Source organism: Protopterus annectens, chromosome 12.part0, assembly GCF_019279795.1.
Source record: "Protopterus annectens isolate FY-2018-M chromosome 12.part0, PAN1.0, whole genome shotgun sequence".
NCBI lineage: Eukaryota > Metazoa > Chordata > Ceratodontiformes > Protopteridae > Protopterus > Protopterus annectens.
In genome coordinates, this window is record NC_056746.1 from 1,252,572,225 (window position 1) to 1,252,589,239 (window position 17,015).

The following is a 17,015-nucleotide window of genomic DNA, read 5'->3' on the forward strand; positions in this document are numbered from 1 at the left end:
TATGCCACAGAGTATAGCTGGAGTTTTTTTAGATGGTCAGTATATGGCATCTGCTTTAGGCCTGTGATTCTTTTAGTGAGGTATTTCTGTGGCCTTTCAAGCTGTTGCAGATGTCTTGTGAGGTACATACCAAACGAGGCATTATACTCTATAATGGGTCTAATGAGGGATGAGTACAGTGGGACAATGACCTCCTTTTTTCTGGATGAAAAGCCCTTAGTGATGAGGTGTGCCACATAGAAGGATTTCCTGACTGTTGTGGCAATGTGGTTATCGAAAGTGAGACCACTGTCCACCTGTGTCCCTAAGTCTCTCATCACACTTTCGATGTTTAGTGTCCTGCCACCTATGTGGCAATTCATGGGTACATGGTTTTTTCCAAAGGGGATAACTATACATTTCTTGACATTAAGCTTGAGCCCATGGCTCTGGCACCAGGCATCTGTTTCTGTAAGGCCCTTTTGTAGAATATCCATGTCATTTGGGGATTCAGTAATGGCTCCTAGTTTGCAGTCATCTGCAAACTTTGTTAGCCGGAGTCCCTTAGTGTTGGCCTGTACTTCAGAGAAGTAGATGCCAAACAAGAGTGGTCCCAGGACTGAACCCTGAGGTACTCCACTTGTCTGGAGCTGGATTTGGAGTCGGCTACTTGTCAGTAAGCCAGTTAGCAACCCATCAAGTGACATAGGGATTTATGCCCAGCTTAGCAAGTTTATCTATAATTCCAGAGTGGAGGATGGTGTCAAAGGCCTTGGCAAGGTCCAGATAGGCTGTGTGGACTGCCTTATCCTCGTCCACAGCTCTGGAGACTGATTCGAAGAAGTCAATCAGATTCAGGAGACAAGATCGGCCCTTCACAAACCCAAACTGGGTTGGGTCTAGTGTTTGAAGGTTGCCAATGTCTTTGTTTATAAGTTCCATGATAATGCGTTCCATGCCCTTGCAAATCAGGCTTGTCAGACTGATGGGACGGTAGTTCCCGGGATCCAAGGTGGATCCTCCCTTGTGGAGCGGGATAACTGTAGCTGTGCGCCACTCAGTGGGCACGAAGCCTGAGGTGAGGCTATGATTAAACATGACACTTAGGTGAGGTGCCATTTCATTTTGTAGTTCATGTAGTGCACAACCTGGGATGTCATCTGGTCCCATGGATGCTGTATTCTTAGCTTTGGAGAGTGCGGTTTCTACCTGTGTGGCCGTGATTATCGGAATTTGGCAATCTTTTGGTATTGAGATGGGCCCTTTATGGGGTGAGAGTGGGGTGAAGTTGGCACTAAATCGATCTGCCAGGATATTGGCAATATCCTTGGGATCAGTATATTTAATGCCATTCTATTGTAACTCAAAGCAGATCTGAACATTGCCATTTAGATTTTTGACATAACTATAGAATGCCTTGTGGTTGCCTTTGGAATCTTTGGCAATTTTATTTTCATAACTAGCTTAATTATGCAAGTTTTCTGAGGTTGTTCTGTATCTCTGTTTACTCTATACCTGGTCATTTTGTTCTCGTTGTACAACAGTAACAAGGTTTTTGTCCATTTCAAAGTTCTTAACCAGTTTACAGTGTGTCAAATGAATCCAGGACGCTCGCTCTGCGATCTTGACTGCAGTGGGTGTCGACAGTAGTACCTGGTACGGCCTTTCCCACTTCGGAGAACTCCAGTTTTTTCTCTTCACCACCTTCACCCAGACCCATGCGCCTGGGGCTACTGCTGCTTCCGATGGTCTTGTTTGCTCTTTATCTGAAACAGAATTTAACTGCAAAAGTTTGTTATTCAAAAATCGCCTCATATACCCTGCAAGTGAACTGTCAGCCTTCTGCTCTGCAGGCATGAGAGGTTTCCATTGAGGTGTATAATATGCCCTTCCAAACAGAACTTCAAAAGGAGTTAACCCTTTTGCATTTGGAATAGTTCTCATGCTCAACAGTGCCAGAGGTAAACAGTGCACCCAGTTCTTTTGTGTCTCACTAATCAATTTTCTAAGCTTGTTTTTCAAAACCCCATTATGCCTCTCTACTAATCCTGCAGATTGGAGGTGGTATGCAGAATGATTTTTTAGAGAAATCCCGAAATAACAGCTAAGTTGTTGTATAGTTTGATTTACAAAGCGTGTGCCATTGTCACTATAAATCTTTTCCGGTATGCCAAATCTAGGAATAATTTCTTTAACGAGGACTTCTGCAACAGTAGCTGCATCTGGATTTTTAGTTGGAAAAGCTTCCACCCATTTGGAAAACATATCTATAATGACAAGGCAGTACTTCTTATTTTCGCATTTGTTCAGTTCTATAAAATCCATACAAATAGTATGGAATGGATACGGTGGTATAGGGAAACTCCCTTGCTTAGGTTTCAATGCCCCTTGTGCATGATGCTTGTTACAAACATGGCATGCTGCACAAAAATTTTTTGTGTAGTTTGTAAATCCATACGTCGTAAACACTCGATTCACTAATTGTACCATCCCCCCTGTTGAGACATGGCACTACCCATGGCTCAACAAAGCTGCATATCTAAACAAGTTAGATGGTAAAATCGATTTGTTTTCTTTGGAGATGCACAGTCCCTTCGTTTTATCCATTTCTGTTTTTCTACATTTGTAGTAAGTGTCTGCATTGTTTTTAACATTTCTAAGTCTAAAATCTCAGATGGTTGTAATTCTTCACTTAAAAGAAAAACTTCTGAAGCTGCTTGTTTGCAGCTGTATTAGCCCTCGCATTACCTTTTGAAATTCTATCCTGTTGCTTGGTATGAGCTACGCATTTGCAAATAGCTACTTTCTGAGGTAACTGAATAGAGTCTAATAAGACTAAAATAAACTGCGCATGGTTAATTGGTTTACCAGTAGATGTTATCATCCCTTTATTTTTCCACTGCTGCGCAAAAACATGTACAGTAGAAAAAGCATACTGACTGTCAGTAATATGTTTACTTTCTTACCTTTTGCTAAGGTACATGCCCTTGTCAAGGCAATCAATTCTGCTGCTTGTGCAGATAAGTTGTGTGGTAAAGACTTTGCTTTTAAAATCTTGGTATCAGAAACTACTGCATACCCCACTAGATTTTGTCCTGTAGGACCCCTCTTGCACGAGCCGTCCACATAGTATGTCACCTCGGCATTATCCAAGGGAACATTTGTAAGGTCTTTTCTAGGTAGTGTCTTTTGCTCAATCTCCTGCAGGCAGCAGTGTGGTTTGCCATCTGCAGGGGTTGGGAGCAAGGTTGACGGATTCAAAGTTGTGCATCGTTCAATTGTCATATGAGGTTGGCTCAACAGTATAGTCATGCAGGAACGATGTCTAGCAGGAGAGAGATATGCTACTTTTTCTTGCAGTAAAATAATTGCGACTGCTTGAGGCACTCTCAATGTGAGAGGGTGGAACAATACTACTGAGGCTGAAGCCTGCACTGCCATCGCAGCTGCGACTACTGCTTGTACACAGTGTGGCAAGGATCGCGCCACTGGGCCTAGCTGTGATGAATAGTAAGCTATGGGGCGTTGTTTGTCCCCATGCTGTTGTGTTAACACTGATGTCATATAACCTTGCTTACAGTCTACGGTTTGGAAAAATCGCTTATCATAGTTTGGTAATCCTAAAACTAAGGAGGAAGCTATCAGTTGTTTCAGTTTGCAGAAAGCTGATTTTGCTTCTGGTGTCCACTGTAATAAATCTTGTGCTGCCATCGGCTTTTTGAATATTAAGTTAGTCAGCGGAGCAGATTCCAAAGCATAGTTTGGAATCCAACTCCGACAAAAGTTAGTAGTACCCAGGAAGGACATAATTTCCTTCTTGGTAGTTGGTTTAGGTGCTTGTAATATTGCTGTTTTTCTGTCCTCATCTAATATTCTGCCTTCTTTGGATATTACATATCCCAGGTATTTGACCTGTTTTTTCCAAAGTTGCAGTTTGTTTTTGTTTACCTTGTGTCCTTGAGTGGCTAAAAATTGTAATAATGCTATGGTATCCTCTCTGCATTCTTGCTGGGTGGGGGCTGCCAGCAGAATGTCGTCTACATAAAGTAAAATCTGACTACCTTTCGGTGGGATAAATCCCGCCAGGTTACTTGCCATTTCTTGTGCGAATATTGTTGGACTTTCACAATATCCCTGTGTTAGTCTCGTATATGTATATCGTTTCCCTTGAAATGTAAATGCAAACCAATGTTGGCTGTCTGGGTGTATCGGTATTGAGAAAAATGCATTGCTAATATCTACCACAGAAAAATACTTTTGTTGAGGTTTCAAATCATTCAATAAAGTGTGTGGATCTGGCACCGTAGGAGCCCTGGGTATAACTGCGTCATTTACAGCTTGTAAATCTTGGACCATACGCCATTCTCCTTTTGCTTTCCTAACAGGAAATAAGGGTGTATTACACGGTGAATCAGGAGATTCTATTAAGACTCCTTCCTTAAGTAAGGCTGCTATTATAGGTTTGATTCCTATTTCTGCATCCTTTCTTAAGGGATACTGTCTTTTTTGAGGTCTAAATGCTGATTTTGGCATGATAGCAACTGGTCCTGCTGTACGAATAAGTCCTACATCTGATTTTCCTGTTGACCAGAGAGTCTCTGGTATGTCTCTTAAGGCTTTTTCCTCTTCCTCTAGTAAGAGTGCTACTCAGCTATTCTCACTTGCCTGTGAGTGCACAGCTGGGTGTGTCTGTGTTATCCAATTTAATTTCTGATTTTGTACTCCATGTTCAGAGAGTTCTAACTCTGTCTGTTTTTCCCACCTTATGACTTTTTTTCTTAGGTCTGTCCACTTCAAATTTCTATCTTTAGTTAAACTTACATGTGGTAATTGATTAGATTTGTAAAGTGCTAGGAAATTTTGGGGCAATGAACAGCTTACTACACTGTTTCCTTCTGTGTCCCAGTACAAATTTCGTAATACTAATCTATTAGCATGGTTTCTAAACAGTTCTTGCTCATATTCTTTATTAGGTCCTGGTCTGTTACAGTAATATAGAGTGCAATGCAACAAATGCTGCTTATCAGTGTCAAGGGAGGGGGATTTACTGATGGCTACATTCATCAGTTCTTCGGTTACTGCCCCTGGACCAGTCGTAACTAAGTCCTGGCTGTACCAATAAAATGTTTCACCCTCCGGTCGCACTACAAAAGTATCCATTTGTTGCTGTGCTTCCATACCCTGCATAGTTGGAACTACGGCTATGCCAAATATCTGCATTAGGTCTCTGCCCAAGAGATTCACTGGGCATTTTGCAGAAACAACAATTTTGCTTTTTTGGGTCATCCCTGAAACTGTGTCAGTTATTGCTATGTCGTGGGAGAGTGGCTCCCGATACAGCTGTCCATTAGCTGCTTTCACTAATATGTAGTCCAGTGATTCTGAATTTTCTGGTAGTTTGGAAGGATGCATCAGGGTCCGTGAAGCCCCTGAGTCGCACAGGAATTTGACTTCCCTCCCCTCTACCAGAAGTGTAACTTCCGGTTTTGTGTCTGCCAAGTAGAGCTCTAAGCTCAATAATGCTAAGTCCAAAATTTCATTTTCTTCATTATCTATGAATTCATGTACATCCTCTATTTCTTCTGTCACATTCTCTACCCTTTCTATCACATTTGCATTTGTCTTTTCTTGTTTATTTTTATCCAGTGATTCTTGACTGTCATATAGTCATTCCTCACCATCCTTGTCTTCTGTGGTTACCTTCTTATTTTGCCTGCAATCCCTTGCTAAATGTCCCTTTTTCCCGCATTTGAAACATTCACCCCTTTTCTTTCTTTCTTCAAAGTCTTCTGATCGCTTATCAGATTGTTTGTTTCCCTGGGTATTTTTCTTACCCTTCTTCCCAGTTTGTACTACAAAGACTTCTGATCCGTCTTCTACTGCAAATACTTGAGTTTTCTTTTTCTTTTTGCTATTAAAATGCCTTTCGGCATGTCTTGCATATTCAAGTAATGACTGTAATCTATTTGTACAATGATCTACCATGTGCTTTGTAATAAAGCTGCTAATGGGCGCAATACTGCCTTTTAAAAATGCATTTTTTAGCTGTTGCTCATATGGGGAATCATGTGTTTGATCTTCAGGTACCTGCATTCCACAATGGTTATTAAAACATTCTAATAATCTGGCATAATATCTATCAACAGTTTCACCTTCTTGTTGTATGCATTGATTAATGCAAGTCCAATCAGCCATAGGCTTCCATTTCTCAGAGATTCGGTCTGTCAGACCTTTCACTCTGTTGTCCAGTTCTGCGTTACTATGTGGGAGTGGTCTAAGCTCTGCGTCACGGGAATTCTAGTTGCCACTGATCATGTGCCAATATGGACCTACGATTTGTCTAACTACTTTTTCTACTTCTTCTCCATTCAAATGGTAACTTAACCTCATGCCTTGTAAGTCTTCTAAGAATTTTCTAAAATTAACTTTTGATGGGGAATTCCCTTTGTGGCTTTCCGGATGTCTTCCAGTGTCCACGGTCTATATACTAGAAGAGTTGGATCCTGTCCTGCCTGTGGATTTGGTACTTCTATGAGTGGACATATCTCTTCCTCACTCATAGCTTGCAAATTTTTATTTATTTCATATAATTCAATATCCCCTCTCAAATTGCGTGATCGAGACCTGGTCTCGATAGGATCTCTGACAAACTGTTTTGATTTTGCAGGAACAGCTGGGTATAGCGGAGGTGGATCAGCTTGTCCACTTGCTTCATATTCTGGTAAGGGAAGCGGAGGGGGCGGAGGAGGGGCTGTTGCTATTACCAAGTTATTATCTTCTTTATCTAAGAACATTGCTTTTGAATTTTTAATCTTTTGTTCCCTGCGGTTTGCTTCCTCAAGCCACCTGTGTGCCTGAGGGACTCCTAATTGTCGTTGCTTTTTTAGCTGACCTTTCGCTTCTGTTTTAAGTTGTCTAACAAGTTTAATAAGTGAAGGTTTATCTAAATTACCATCAAATTTGTATTTATCAACCCATTTTGTATAATACTTAACATTATCGGCACGCTGTAATTGCATATATTTTGCGTCTTGGTTAGGGGTGGGTCTCGGGAACTTTTCATGCACTGATTTCCCATGTTGCCTTAGCTAAGTCAGAAATTGTTACGTAACCCTTCTTATCACGTGGTACCACGATTTTACACCTTTTCACAGTTTATCTAGAATAACTGCCTACCTATTCTGTTGCCCTGATCTGTGACAAGACAGCAATCTTTTTGACCCTGATCTGCACATGCAAATCTCCCTGACAAAACAATACAGTAACAAGTCCCTGATCTAAAACAGAAAAAAGGTAAATTCCTCCTTACCTGAACCTCTGTGAGTTGATCCACTGGAACGTTGACTCGTCCTCCAATCCCAGATCAGAAACAGTGGCTGGCCTCTTTCGAATGACAATTCAGTCAGAGATCTTTCAAGACAGAAGAGCCGATGTGGCCACTTCTCCGTACGGGTACATGCCACCGGGCCCAATTCTGACCTAAGCCTAGAGTGAGAGGTACTTTCCGGTCCGAAGGACCAAAACTGTCAAAGGAAAAATATACTTTAAAAATGATCAAAACATGGTAGGTTCAGGTTAAGGCACTTTAATCTTGTAGCAAGGAGACAAAAATGTGCTAGTACAGAGTTTGTCTAACTAGAATCAGGAAATACAGGTATTTTTATACATTTTCTAATAAGACATTGCCTACCAAGCTGACGTAGTGAATCACAAGTTTTGTCATCATTACTTCACAGTCATTGTTTTTACAATATTCTGCTGGTACCATCAATTTTTGTGAGAAACTTCCTAAGAGAAACAACGTGGCCTTGGCTACCACCGTTTAGATATATGTAATGTTACCATTCAAGGTACTGTGGCTAATTCGAGCACAAAGCAAGTATAGATTGCAGTTCATTTCTCTAACAGTCCTTTGTGTATGTTATCTCTAAACGTCTGCAGCTGCACATGTTCTCATACTTCGAACAGAGCTGATTGTTTAAAATCATTACATTTACAGAATATAGCATTGTTCATTCATTTTTCCTGACCTAGCAGATAATCACCTGCTTCTCAAGTACATTTCCAAAAGGCATAAAAATGAATATTGCTGTGCTAGCAATTACTAGGTCAGAGGGCATCTTGCAAGTTTCAGAAAGCACACTGCAGTTTCAAAAAGCATCTTTTCAGTCTTATATGAAACTCAACTGTATATAAAACAGTGCATATAAAATAGAATGAAAAACGTGTTAGCTTATTTAGTTTCTAATTAGCATTAAGCATACACACATTAATACATATTTTTCTGACACTCATCCATTGCACACCCAACTTGTGGATCATACGCACTAACAACATTCATCATTACACCATCAATTTCCAGCTTCATAAACATCACTCTATCCGACACTCTTTTTACCACCTAAACACTCTCAGCATACTGTTCCTTCAGAATAACTCCTACGCCATTTCTCCTCCCATCCACACCATGATAAAACAATTTGAACCCACCTCCGATACACCTAGCCTTACTCCCCTTCCATCTGGTCTCTTGCACACACAATATACCAACCTTCCTTCTGTCCATCATATCCGCTAGCTCTCTCCCTATACCAGCCATACTGCCAACATTCAAAGTTCCGACCCTCACTACCACAGTCCTAGCCTTTCTCCCCTCTTCCTGCCTTCAGCATGTCTTTCGCCTCTTCTCCTCCTTCGGCCAACAGTAGCCCAATTTCTGCCAGCACCCTGTAAGCTAACAGTACTGGTGGCGGTCGTTGTTAACCAGGGCCTCGACCGATCCGGTATAAAAATTTTTCTTGGTGTCTGCATGAAATGTTTTGGTGAAGTTTTACACCGGATGCCCTTCCTGATGCAACCCTCCCCATTTGTCTGGGCTTGGGACCGGCACAAAGAAATGCACTGGCTTGTGCATCCCCAGTGGCTTGTATTAAGTAAAATCAGATGGTGGTTATGGAAAAAGGAGTTGTCTAACAGGGATGAAAATGTAGTATGATAAACAGATTTATATGTTTATGTAATGTGTGTGTGTGTGTGTGTGTGTGTGTGTGTGTGTGTGTGTGTGTGTGTGTATATATACACTTATAAATATCTTAAATATGTAAGTATTTTGTAAAAATAAAGTTATTTTTGTATATAAATAAAGGACCACTGATCTTTTTAGTAAATGAATTTGGGGTCTTTTATGTCTACCTGAGCTACCTTCAGTCAGGCAGATGGGGCCTCAGTTTAAACACTCATCCAAAGGGACTGCATACGCAGGAGTGCAGTATCCCCTTATGTTGCACTGAATTGTCAGTATTGGGAATCATGGTATGAAAACTTGCAGCCTTTTGCACCAAAGGCAAGTGTGCTACCTGTTAAGTTACTGAGACCTGAGAAGTTTACAAAATGAGAGATTGTAAATTAGCATGCAATTTCTGATGTAAATGATGTCTGTTGTCTGTAATTCTAAATGTCATTATTAACTGTGAAATCATTACCTTTTAAGCCAAAATCACAAGTTTTATGAATGATTAAGAGACCGAGCAAATTTTTTATGAAAAATCAGGGACAGTTCAGAGGCATGACTCCAAGGTAATATAATTTGAAGCAGCAGACATATATAGCTTAATTGGAGAGATGCACACTTCTTTTTTTCTGTGATTTTGCAAGCTCAGAGTTAGAAGTGGTTTACTGGGAGGGGGAACCCACATGAGGGGTTTCACGGAGGCTTCCAGTGCTCCAAATTTAGCATTTTTTGAAGTGTTGTTTTCTTAAATTTTTTTGTGAAAAGTGTTTCAAAAAGTTATGCTTGGTAACATTTGTTTATATTTCTTCCAATTGCACCTGTTTTCCCTTTTACTAACTATATCATCATAGCTATATTAATACTCATCTGTTGGACCAAATCATGATAGCATATCAGAATGTATATCAGTAAACATCTGTTATGTTCTACAGAAGAGAAGAAAATGGTTTTGACAGAGATGCAGTTCATTCTGAGCCCCCTGTGAAGCGAGTCTGCACAATAAGTCCAGCTCCACGACACAGTCCTGCCCTTCCTCTGCCTTTGGGGAGCATTGGTGGTCAGTTCCACCCAACTCCTCCTCCTCTGCAGCACTTTGGCCTGGAGGACCTCACTTCTTCCCACCTGTACAGAGATCCACATAGACTCTTGGAGCATTGGGATCGTTCCCGCCATCTAAGTAAGTTTGTTGCAGTGTTTTTTTCTGCGTACTACTAATATATTTTTTTAAATTTAAGTCATCCTTTAGCATTATTCAGTTTAATATTTTTAGTACTAGGTGGAATCATTTAAATTTCAGAATTATCTCTGATTAATTAATGACTGAATTAAAAATGACTGCGTTTTGACTGTAATGTTTTGGCTACTTAGGATAGGAAGGGCATGAAGCTGTGTCCTACTACCCTCTGTTAAAAAGTGGTGCTCATATGTGAGGTTACGTATGTTCATTGAATTTTTCTGTAAATGTCTGTTTTGGCCAGTAATGGTTTAAATGTGGTGAACTGTGGTGTTCTGTTTCTGAAACCTTGTTATCTGGCTTTTCTAACATATGATAAAGATGGCTGACTCTGACAGGAAGCAAGATTAGTTTTACCACTGTGAAAGAATATTGGTGGCATACAGCAACAACCTCAGCAGAGATAGTCAAGGATACATTGTACTGAAACTGCACACAAAGCAGAATTAAATATGTAATTTTTAAAGATGCCATGCAGTCTTGATCTCTAGGGTGAGGGGTATCATATTTTGACTTGAACACACCCCTTTCCTCGATTTACTTTAAAACCTTTTACTGGAGTAAGTGACTTTCCTTTGAGCTGCTGGCAAGTGACTGTCTTTCCTTTGAATTATTGACTTATGATACATTTTCCATGACAAAATGTTATTTAGTTAGCTGCTGTATTTACAATTTGACAAGATACGTTTGCAAGCTTCTGTTTCTGTAATTTAGCTGGGTTTTACAACTTAACAATGTGGGATGCGCTTGTATACTAGAGAAAATTTGTTTGTCAAGGTTTGGTTTGCTCCCATGAATTCTGTACATTTCCTTCCTTCAGTGAACATCATAGTCTGGGTGATACACTGCTTAAAAGAGTAGATGTGCCTTGAAATCTATTAGTACCTATTTTGCATAAAACTGTTCTCTTTTGCACCTTCTGCATAACACACTCAACTTTACATTTAATTTATTTTTACTTTATTTGTTACATAACCAAGTAAACACACCTGACAAAAGTGCGTTTTTTTCGACCTGATTCAGAAATAAGATGCGTTAAGTTATTTGCTCAGTTGTACAATAAGTAAATGAAGACTGAGAGAATCTAACACAGAACTGTGATTAAACATGTAGCCTGAATCTCCACTACAATAAAGAGTCATAGTGAGGATGCTGATTTGTCTTTTTTGTGGAAGAATGTCAGTGATTTGTAACATTAAGGCCTGCAGAGAGCTGTCCTTCATTTTATGAACTGAGACTGACATTTGTCTTCACATTTCACAGAATCTGCCGTTTGTACCTATATCCAGCAGTCTTGGCACTCTACTTTGAACTCGTTCTGTCACTATCAGCTGAGGTGTATATTACAATGGAAAGAAGAGCTTTCATAGTAGCCCCTTTTTAGAGGAGAGCTTTGTCACTGGACTTGTCTTAGGTTTTCTGCATTTCATTTGACAGCCTGGTACATACACGTGTGTTGTTCATAGTCACCATGCCAGAGTGGAGAATTGTGAATAAAATAATAAGTGTAGTGTCACCGGTTCTAGGTAAGAGTAACATTTATTAACTGTACACACAGATTATCGTCAATGTTTTAAGAACACAGTTCATATTTATCTGAAACCTGTGCCATCTTGTTTAATTTTACAAGAATCATGTGGCCTTTCTCTGAGGTGAGAGCTGTACTACTGGCTGAGTATCATCATAGAAAAAACAGCAACCATCCTTGGCTTTGTAGCTTAGATGGCGTACCAATAGCATTCTCATGAGCCACACCTGTGAAATTATCTGGAGGTAGAAAAGTAACTGGTTCCAGTGATTTGTAGTGTAGGTCTGGCCAGAAGAAGTCATGTAGTTACAGGATGGTGCAAGTCTGGTGAATAGGAGCGATGTAGTTACAGGATGGTGTAGGTCTGGCCAGAAAAAGTGATGTAGATATAGGATAGTCTACATGTGTGAACACACTCTTTGGGATGTCTGCTCCATGCAGACTGAACTGTAGCCGAGTAACCTTTCGGAGGTTGGCATAATGGTTAATGAGTTTACCTTACAGACACAAGGCACAGGGTTTGATTCTCACATGGAGTAATTGGCTAGGCTTAAAATGGCCCACATAGGCAGTTCGCCTAGTACTAATCTATGAACCTATGAATCTATAAAGTAATCCACAAGCACTTAATATATGCAGTAGGGTTTTCACACTCCTGATCAACAATGCCAAAGAAAGTATTGAGAATTTCATACATTTCTGCTGTTTTGTTTGACTGAAACGTGGTCTGCTATGTGGGGAAGAAAATGATAAGCACGTTCCAGTACTTTCTTTTTAATTTTTTTCATGGCATGAGTGCATAGAAGTAAAACATTTTTTGAAATATAGGAGTACAGTTGTGTGAGTACAGCCTTATCTGAAGTTTCATATCTCTTGAATGACTGTTGTATAAGGTTATGACAGCATTGTTTTGTTGTTCTAATGTTCTGAGCGTACAAGAGCATTTACCAGTGCTTACTCCCTGTCGTGTTGCTTGTCACACAGAATTTGCTTATTTCCTCCAACATCTTCGAGGTTATAAAGATGCAGATATTTGCATTTGAGGCTGAATGCCCAGCTTTGCTGCTCATAATGGAACCTACTGATATGTTTTATAATGAGTGTGTACACTTGAAATAACATTTAACAAAAATACATTTTATTAGCAGCTTTATGTTTAGACAGTGCAGTTAAGAATAATTACTTGCAACATTATCTAAGATCACCAACAACAGTAGTGCAACTTTATTTACATTAATGCCATATTTCTGAAGGTGATTTAGTAAAATAAATAATCACAGGTGAAACTAACCATGGCTAATTACAGCAGTTTTAAAATGGCCCTGGTAGTCGTAAGAAGTGAAAGATGTACCTCCCCCTTTCCTGTTTACAGCAGTTTTAAAATGGCCCTGGTAGTCGTAAGAAGTGAAAGATGTACCTCCCCCTTTCCTGTTTAGTCCAGTCTCCTATACCTATTGCCCATTTCTTATGCAAATTTATTTCCCATATAAACCTTCAAAGGAGGGGATAGAAGAGCTTGGTACCACAAGAGTGCTATACATATGGGTGACTCTGCTTTTGATAGCTTTTTGCTTTATGAGTCTCTAGGCCTTGTATGCATTGAGAAGATGAGTGACATCTACACTGTACTTCTGTTTCTGCACACACACAGCAGGTTGACCTATGGCCCAGGAACTGTAAACACACCTGTTTGCTAATCCTCCCGGCAACCACCATGGGAAAATCCAGCAGCAGTGTTACCCACCATTTTCCCCATAGGCAGAGAGCAGCAGATTATCAGATACTTAATCTTCACTTCCTTTGCTGAAACCCAGGAAACTACTTGGACCTTTGTCAGTATTATCAGTGAATGAAAAGTAGCTACAGATCTGATGAGGTGAACATTTCAAAGTATGTGGTCCACAAAAGCAAATGTAATGTAGTATGTTCTCTCAAAATGAACCATAGAACCCTCCAACCAAAGATGTGGGTTAAGTGAGAAAGGTCACAGGAGAATGAACTGTGTGTAAGCTGTCATCTTTAAAGAAGATACACCACTTGACATCCCCATATCTAGATACAGTCCCTTTGTTTATAAGATGTGCAGTATAGAAGAACTTCCTTACAGCAGTGGACACGTTGGCATTCTAAGTAATGAAAATGCAAAGCCTGGGATATATATTGAAACAGTAAAGTTATGCAGAATGATTCAAGGTCTTCCTCCTGTTAGAACATGAAAAAGAAAGATGTGTAATATATCAGCGAATCGGGGCAGTTCTTTTTCAATGGCCATACTGGTATGACGACAGTTTCACAGCGAGCAAGACAGTACAGTTGTGTAAAATCTTACCATAATGGTAGATGTCCTTGCCTTCACCGCTGCAGTATTCCTTACAAATGGGATTCCCTACCGTGAAGCAGACCATCCGGCCAGTTTACCAAACTCTATTGCTTTAAGGTACGCTGACCTTTGCTTGCACACACCTTGGGTGGGGTAGGGCATAAAGGTGACGTTCAGGCATACCATCCTCAGGACTGATTGCCCCAGTAGGAACAGCAGTCCAAGGAAAACCAAGGAGAATCTGCACATCCAGGAAGGAAAAAAGACCAGGGGGATGGAGGGAGGGAGTGAATATTGTAGCGGTGAAGGCAAGGACATCTACCGTTATGTTACGATTTTACACAACTGTACTATGTCCTTACATTCACCGCTGCAGTATTCCTTACAAATGGGAGAGTGCAAAAGTTCAAGAAGAAACTGGCGAGGAGGAAGCAGCAGAGCCTCCAAGAAGCCATGAAGAATGGCAGCAGCAAAACCAGCTCAAGCGCTGGCGATACCATCCAACTGGTAATGTTTGGTAAAGGTGTGCACAGAAGTAAGGTAGCAGGGCAGCAGCAACACCAGCTCTGGAGATACCATCCAACTGTAATGTTTGGTAAAGGTATGCACAGAAGTCCAGGTAGCAGCTTCAAGAATAGAATTAGCATGTAAGCCTTTGAAAAAAGCACCAGAAGAAGCCACAGCTCTAGTGGAATGAGCCTTTACAGAAAACAGAAGGCTCTCACCATGAAAAGCGTAACAAAAGGAAATAGCCTTTGAAATCCAAATGGAAATAGTTTGCTTGGAAACAGCCAAACCTAAAGACCTAGGATGAAAGGAAACAAATAACTGGTCAGATTTTCTGATAGCTGTAGTTTTATCCAAATAAAATCTGAGCTGTCTATGCACATCTAAGGTATGCAGTACCCTCTCACTGTCAGATTGCAGAGAGGGGAAAAAGTAGGCAAATTAATAGGCTGATTAAGTGACAACTCATTAACCACCTTGGGCATGAAAGAAGAATTAGTACGCAAGGACACCCTGCCCTCATGAAATATCAAAAAAGGTGGACAAGCCATAAGGGTTTGCAACTCAGACATCCATCTGGCAGAAGTAAGAGCTAACAAAAGAACTGTCTTCCAAGAACAATGTTGCAAAGAAGCTGAAATAGCAGGCTCAAAAGGAGCCCGAGTCAATTTTTCCAGAATGAAATTAAGATCCCAGGGAGGAAGAACAGGCTAATCCGGGAGGTCTAATATTAAGGAAGCCTTTAAGAAATTGCCTATCCTCAAATCTAGAAGCTAACAGGGGAGTTAAAGGCAGACAAGCAGAAAGAGCTGATAAGTGGGCTTTAGTAGATGAATAGGCCAAACCAACATTGAACAAGAGAAGAGAACCAAAGGAACAGCCACAGAAGTGGGTCCAGGTCACAAGAAAGACACCAAATAAAAAGCCTCTTCCATTTAGATAAGTAAGATTTTCTAGTAGTAGGTTTCCTGGCTTCCTGCAGGACCTGCAGCACATCCTCAGAAAAAAAAGGTGTCTCTCACAGATCAAAACCCTATCACCCAAAGTGTCGGTTGAAACGTGGACAGGTGGGGATGGGTAAGAGATCCCTTGTCTTATGGGAGGAGATCCACCCTGTGGGATAACTTGGATGATTGCCCCTGGCTAGATGCAGGCGTAGAGGGAACCAGTGCTGTCATGGCCAAAAGGGAGTCATCAACAAGATTTTGGGAGCATGCTGTGAAATCTTGAACAGGACTCTTGGAAGGAGAGGAAGGTGAGGAAATGCATAAAGAAGCATCCCCTTCCAAGAAAAGGATAGGACATCCACCTTCCATACCAGAGGACCTGCGGCTGTGGCACAAAACAGAGGAAGTTGTCTGCTCAGAGGGGAGACAAAGAGATCTACTTGAGGAGTACCCCACTGTTGAACAATGTCCAGAAACACATCCCTGTGAAGCATCCATTCACAGCATTGAGTGAAGGACCTGCTCATATTGTCTGCCACAACATTCCGATCTGAAATAATGTAAATTGCCTGAAGAGTCACCTGATATTGGATAGCCAGAACCCATACCAGAAGTGCCAGCCGGCAAATACGGTAAGATTTCATACCCCCCTGTTTGTTGATATACCACATAACTTTGGTATTGTCTGTGAATACCTTGAGAGGCCCTGGAGAGAAGAGAGGATGAAAGGCCTGAAGAGCCAGCATAAGAGCCATCGTCTCTTTGATGTTGATGTGCTCCTTCTGCTGACGTGGTGACCACACCCTCTGAACCCTCAGGGAGCCAAACGTTGCTCCCCATCCCACATCTGAAGTATCTGTGAAGAGATCCTGAGAGGGAAGAGGAGGCTGAAAAGGATGCCCTAGATTCAGAGACAACTGCTGAATCCACCACAGAAGTTCTTACTTGAGACATGGGAGAAGAGGAACAGGAAAGTTTAGGGGATGTGCATGCTGAAGCCACACAGACTTCAGAAACCACTGGAACTTCCTCATGTGGAGCTTGGCCAGAGGGAGCATCAGAATAGTGGAAGACATGAACCCCTGAGCTCTCAAATTCCCTGGCTATAATGGAGACCAGGGGAAGAAGAGTTTGAAAGAAAGAAAGGAGAGTTAATGCCTTTGGAGGAGGCAGGGATGCCAGCATTGGCACCATTTGAAACCCAAAAAGACATGTTCCTGAGAAGGAGTCAAGGAAGACGTTTTGAAGTTTATTGTGAACCCCAGGCTCTGAAGAAGAGAAATAGTGAAATGAAGATTTTTGCAAAAGGACCTCCTGGAGAAGATGCTTGAATCAGCAAGTCATCTAAATAATGATAGATTTGGATCCCTTGAAGCCTGCAAAAGGCAATCACAGGAGCAAGACATTTGGTGAACACCCTTGTAGAAAGGGCAAAGCACAGAACTTGAAAATACCAGCAAGCAACAGAGAAACACAAAAATCTCCTGGAA

At 41.0% G+C, this 17,015-nt stretch overlaps 1 protein-coding gene across 8 annotated transcripts in view; it reads left to right on the forward strand.

The window, feature by feature from the left end:
* CBFA2T2 (CBFA2/RUNX1 partner transcriptional co-repressor 2) overlaps positions 1 to 17,015 on the forward strand; it is a 370,144-nt gene that overhangs the window by 238,722 nt on the left and 114,407 nt on the right. For all 8 annotated transcript variants that reach the window (XM_044090262.1, XM_044090269.1, XM_044090265.1 and 5 more), the window contains exon 6: positions 9,922 to 10,166. In XM_044090262.1, the coding sequence (XP_043946197.1) occupies positions 9,922 to 10,166 (245 nt within the window). The remainder of the gene's footprint in view (positions 1 to 9,921; positions 10,167 to 17,015) is intronic.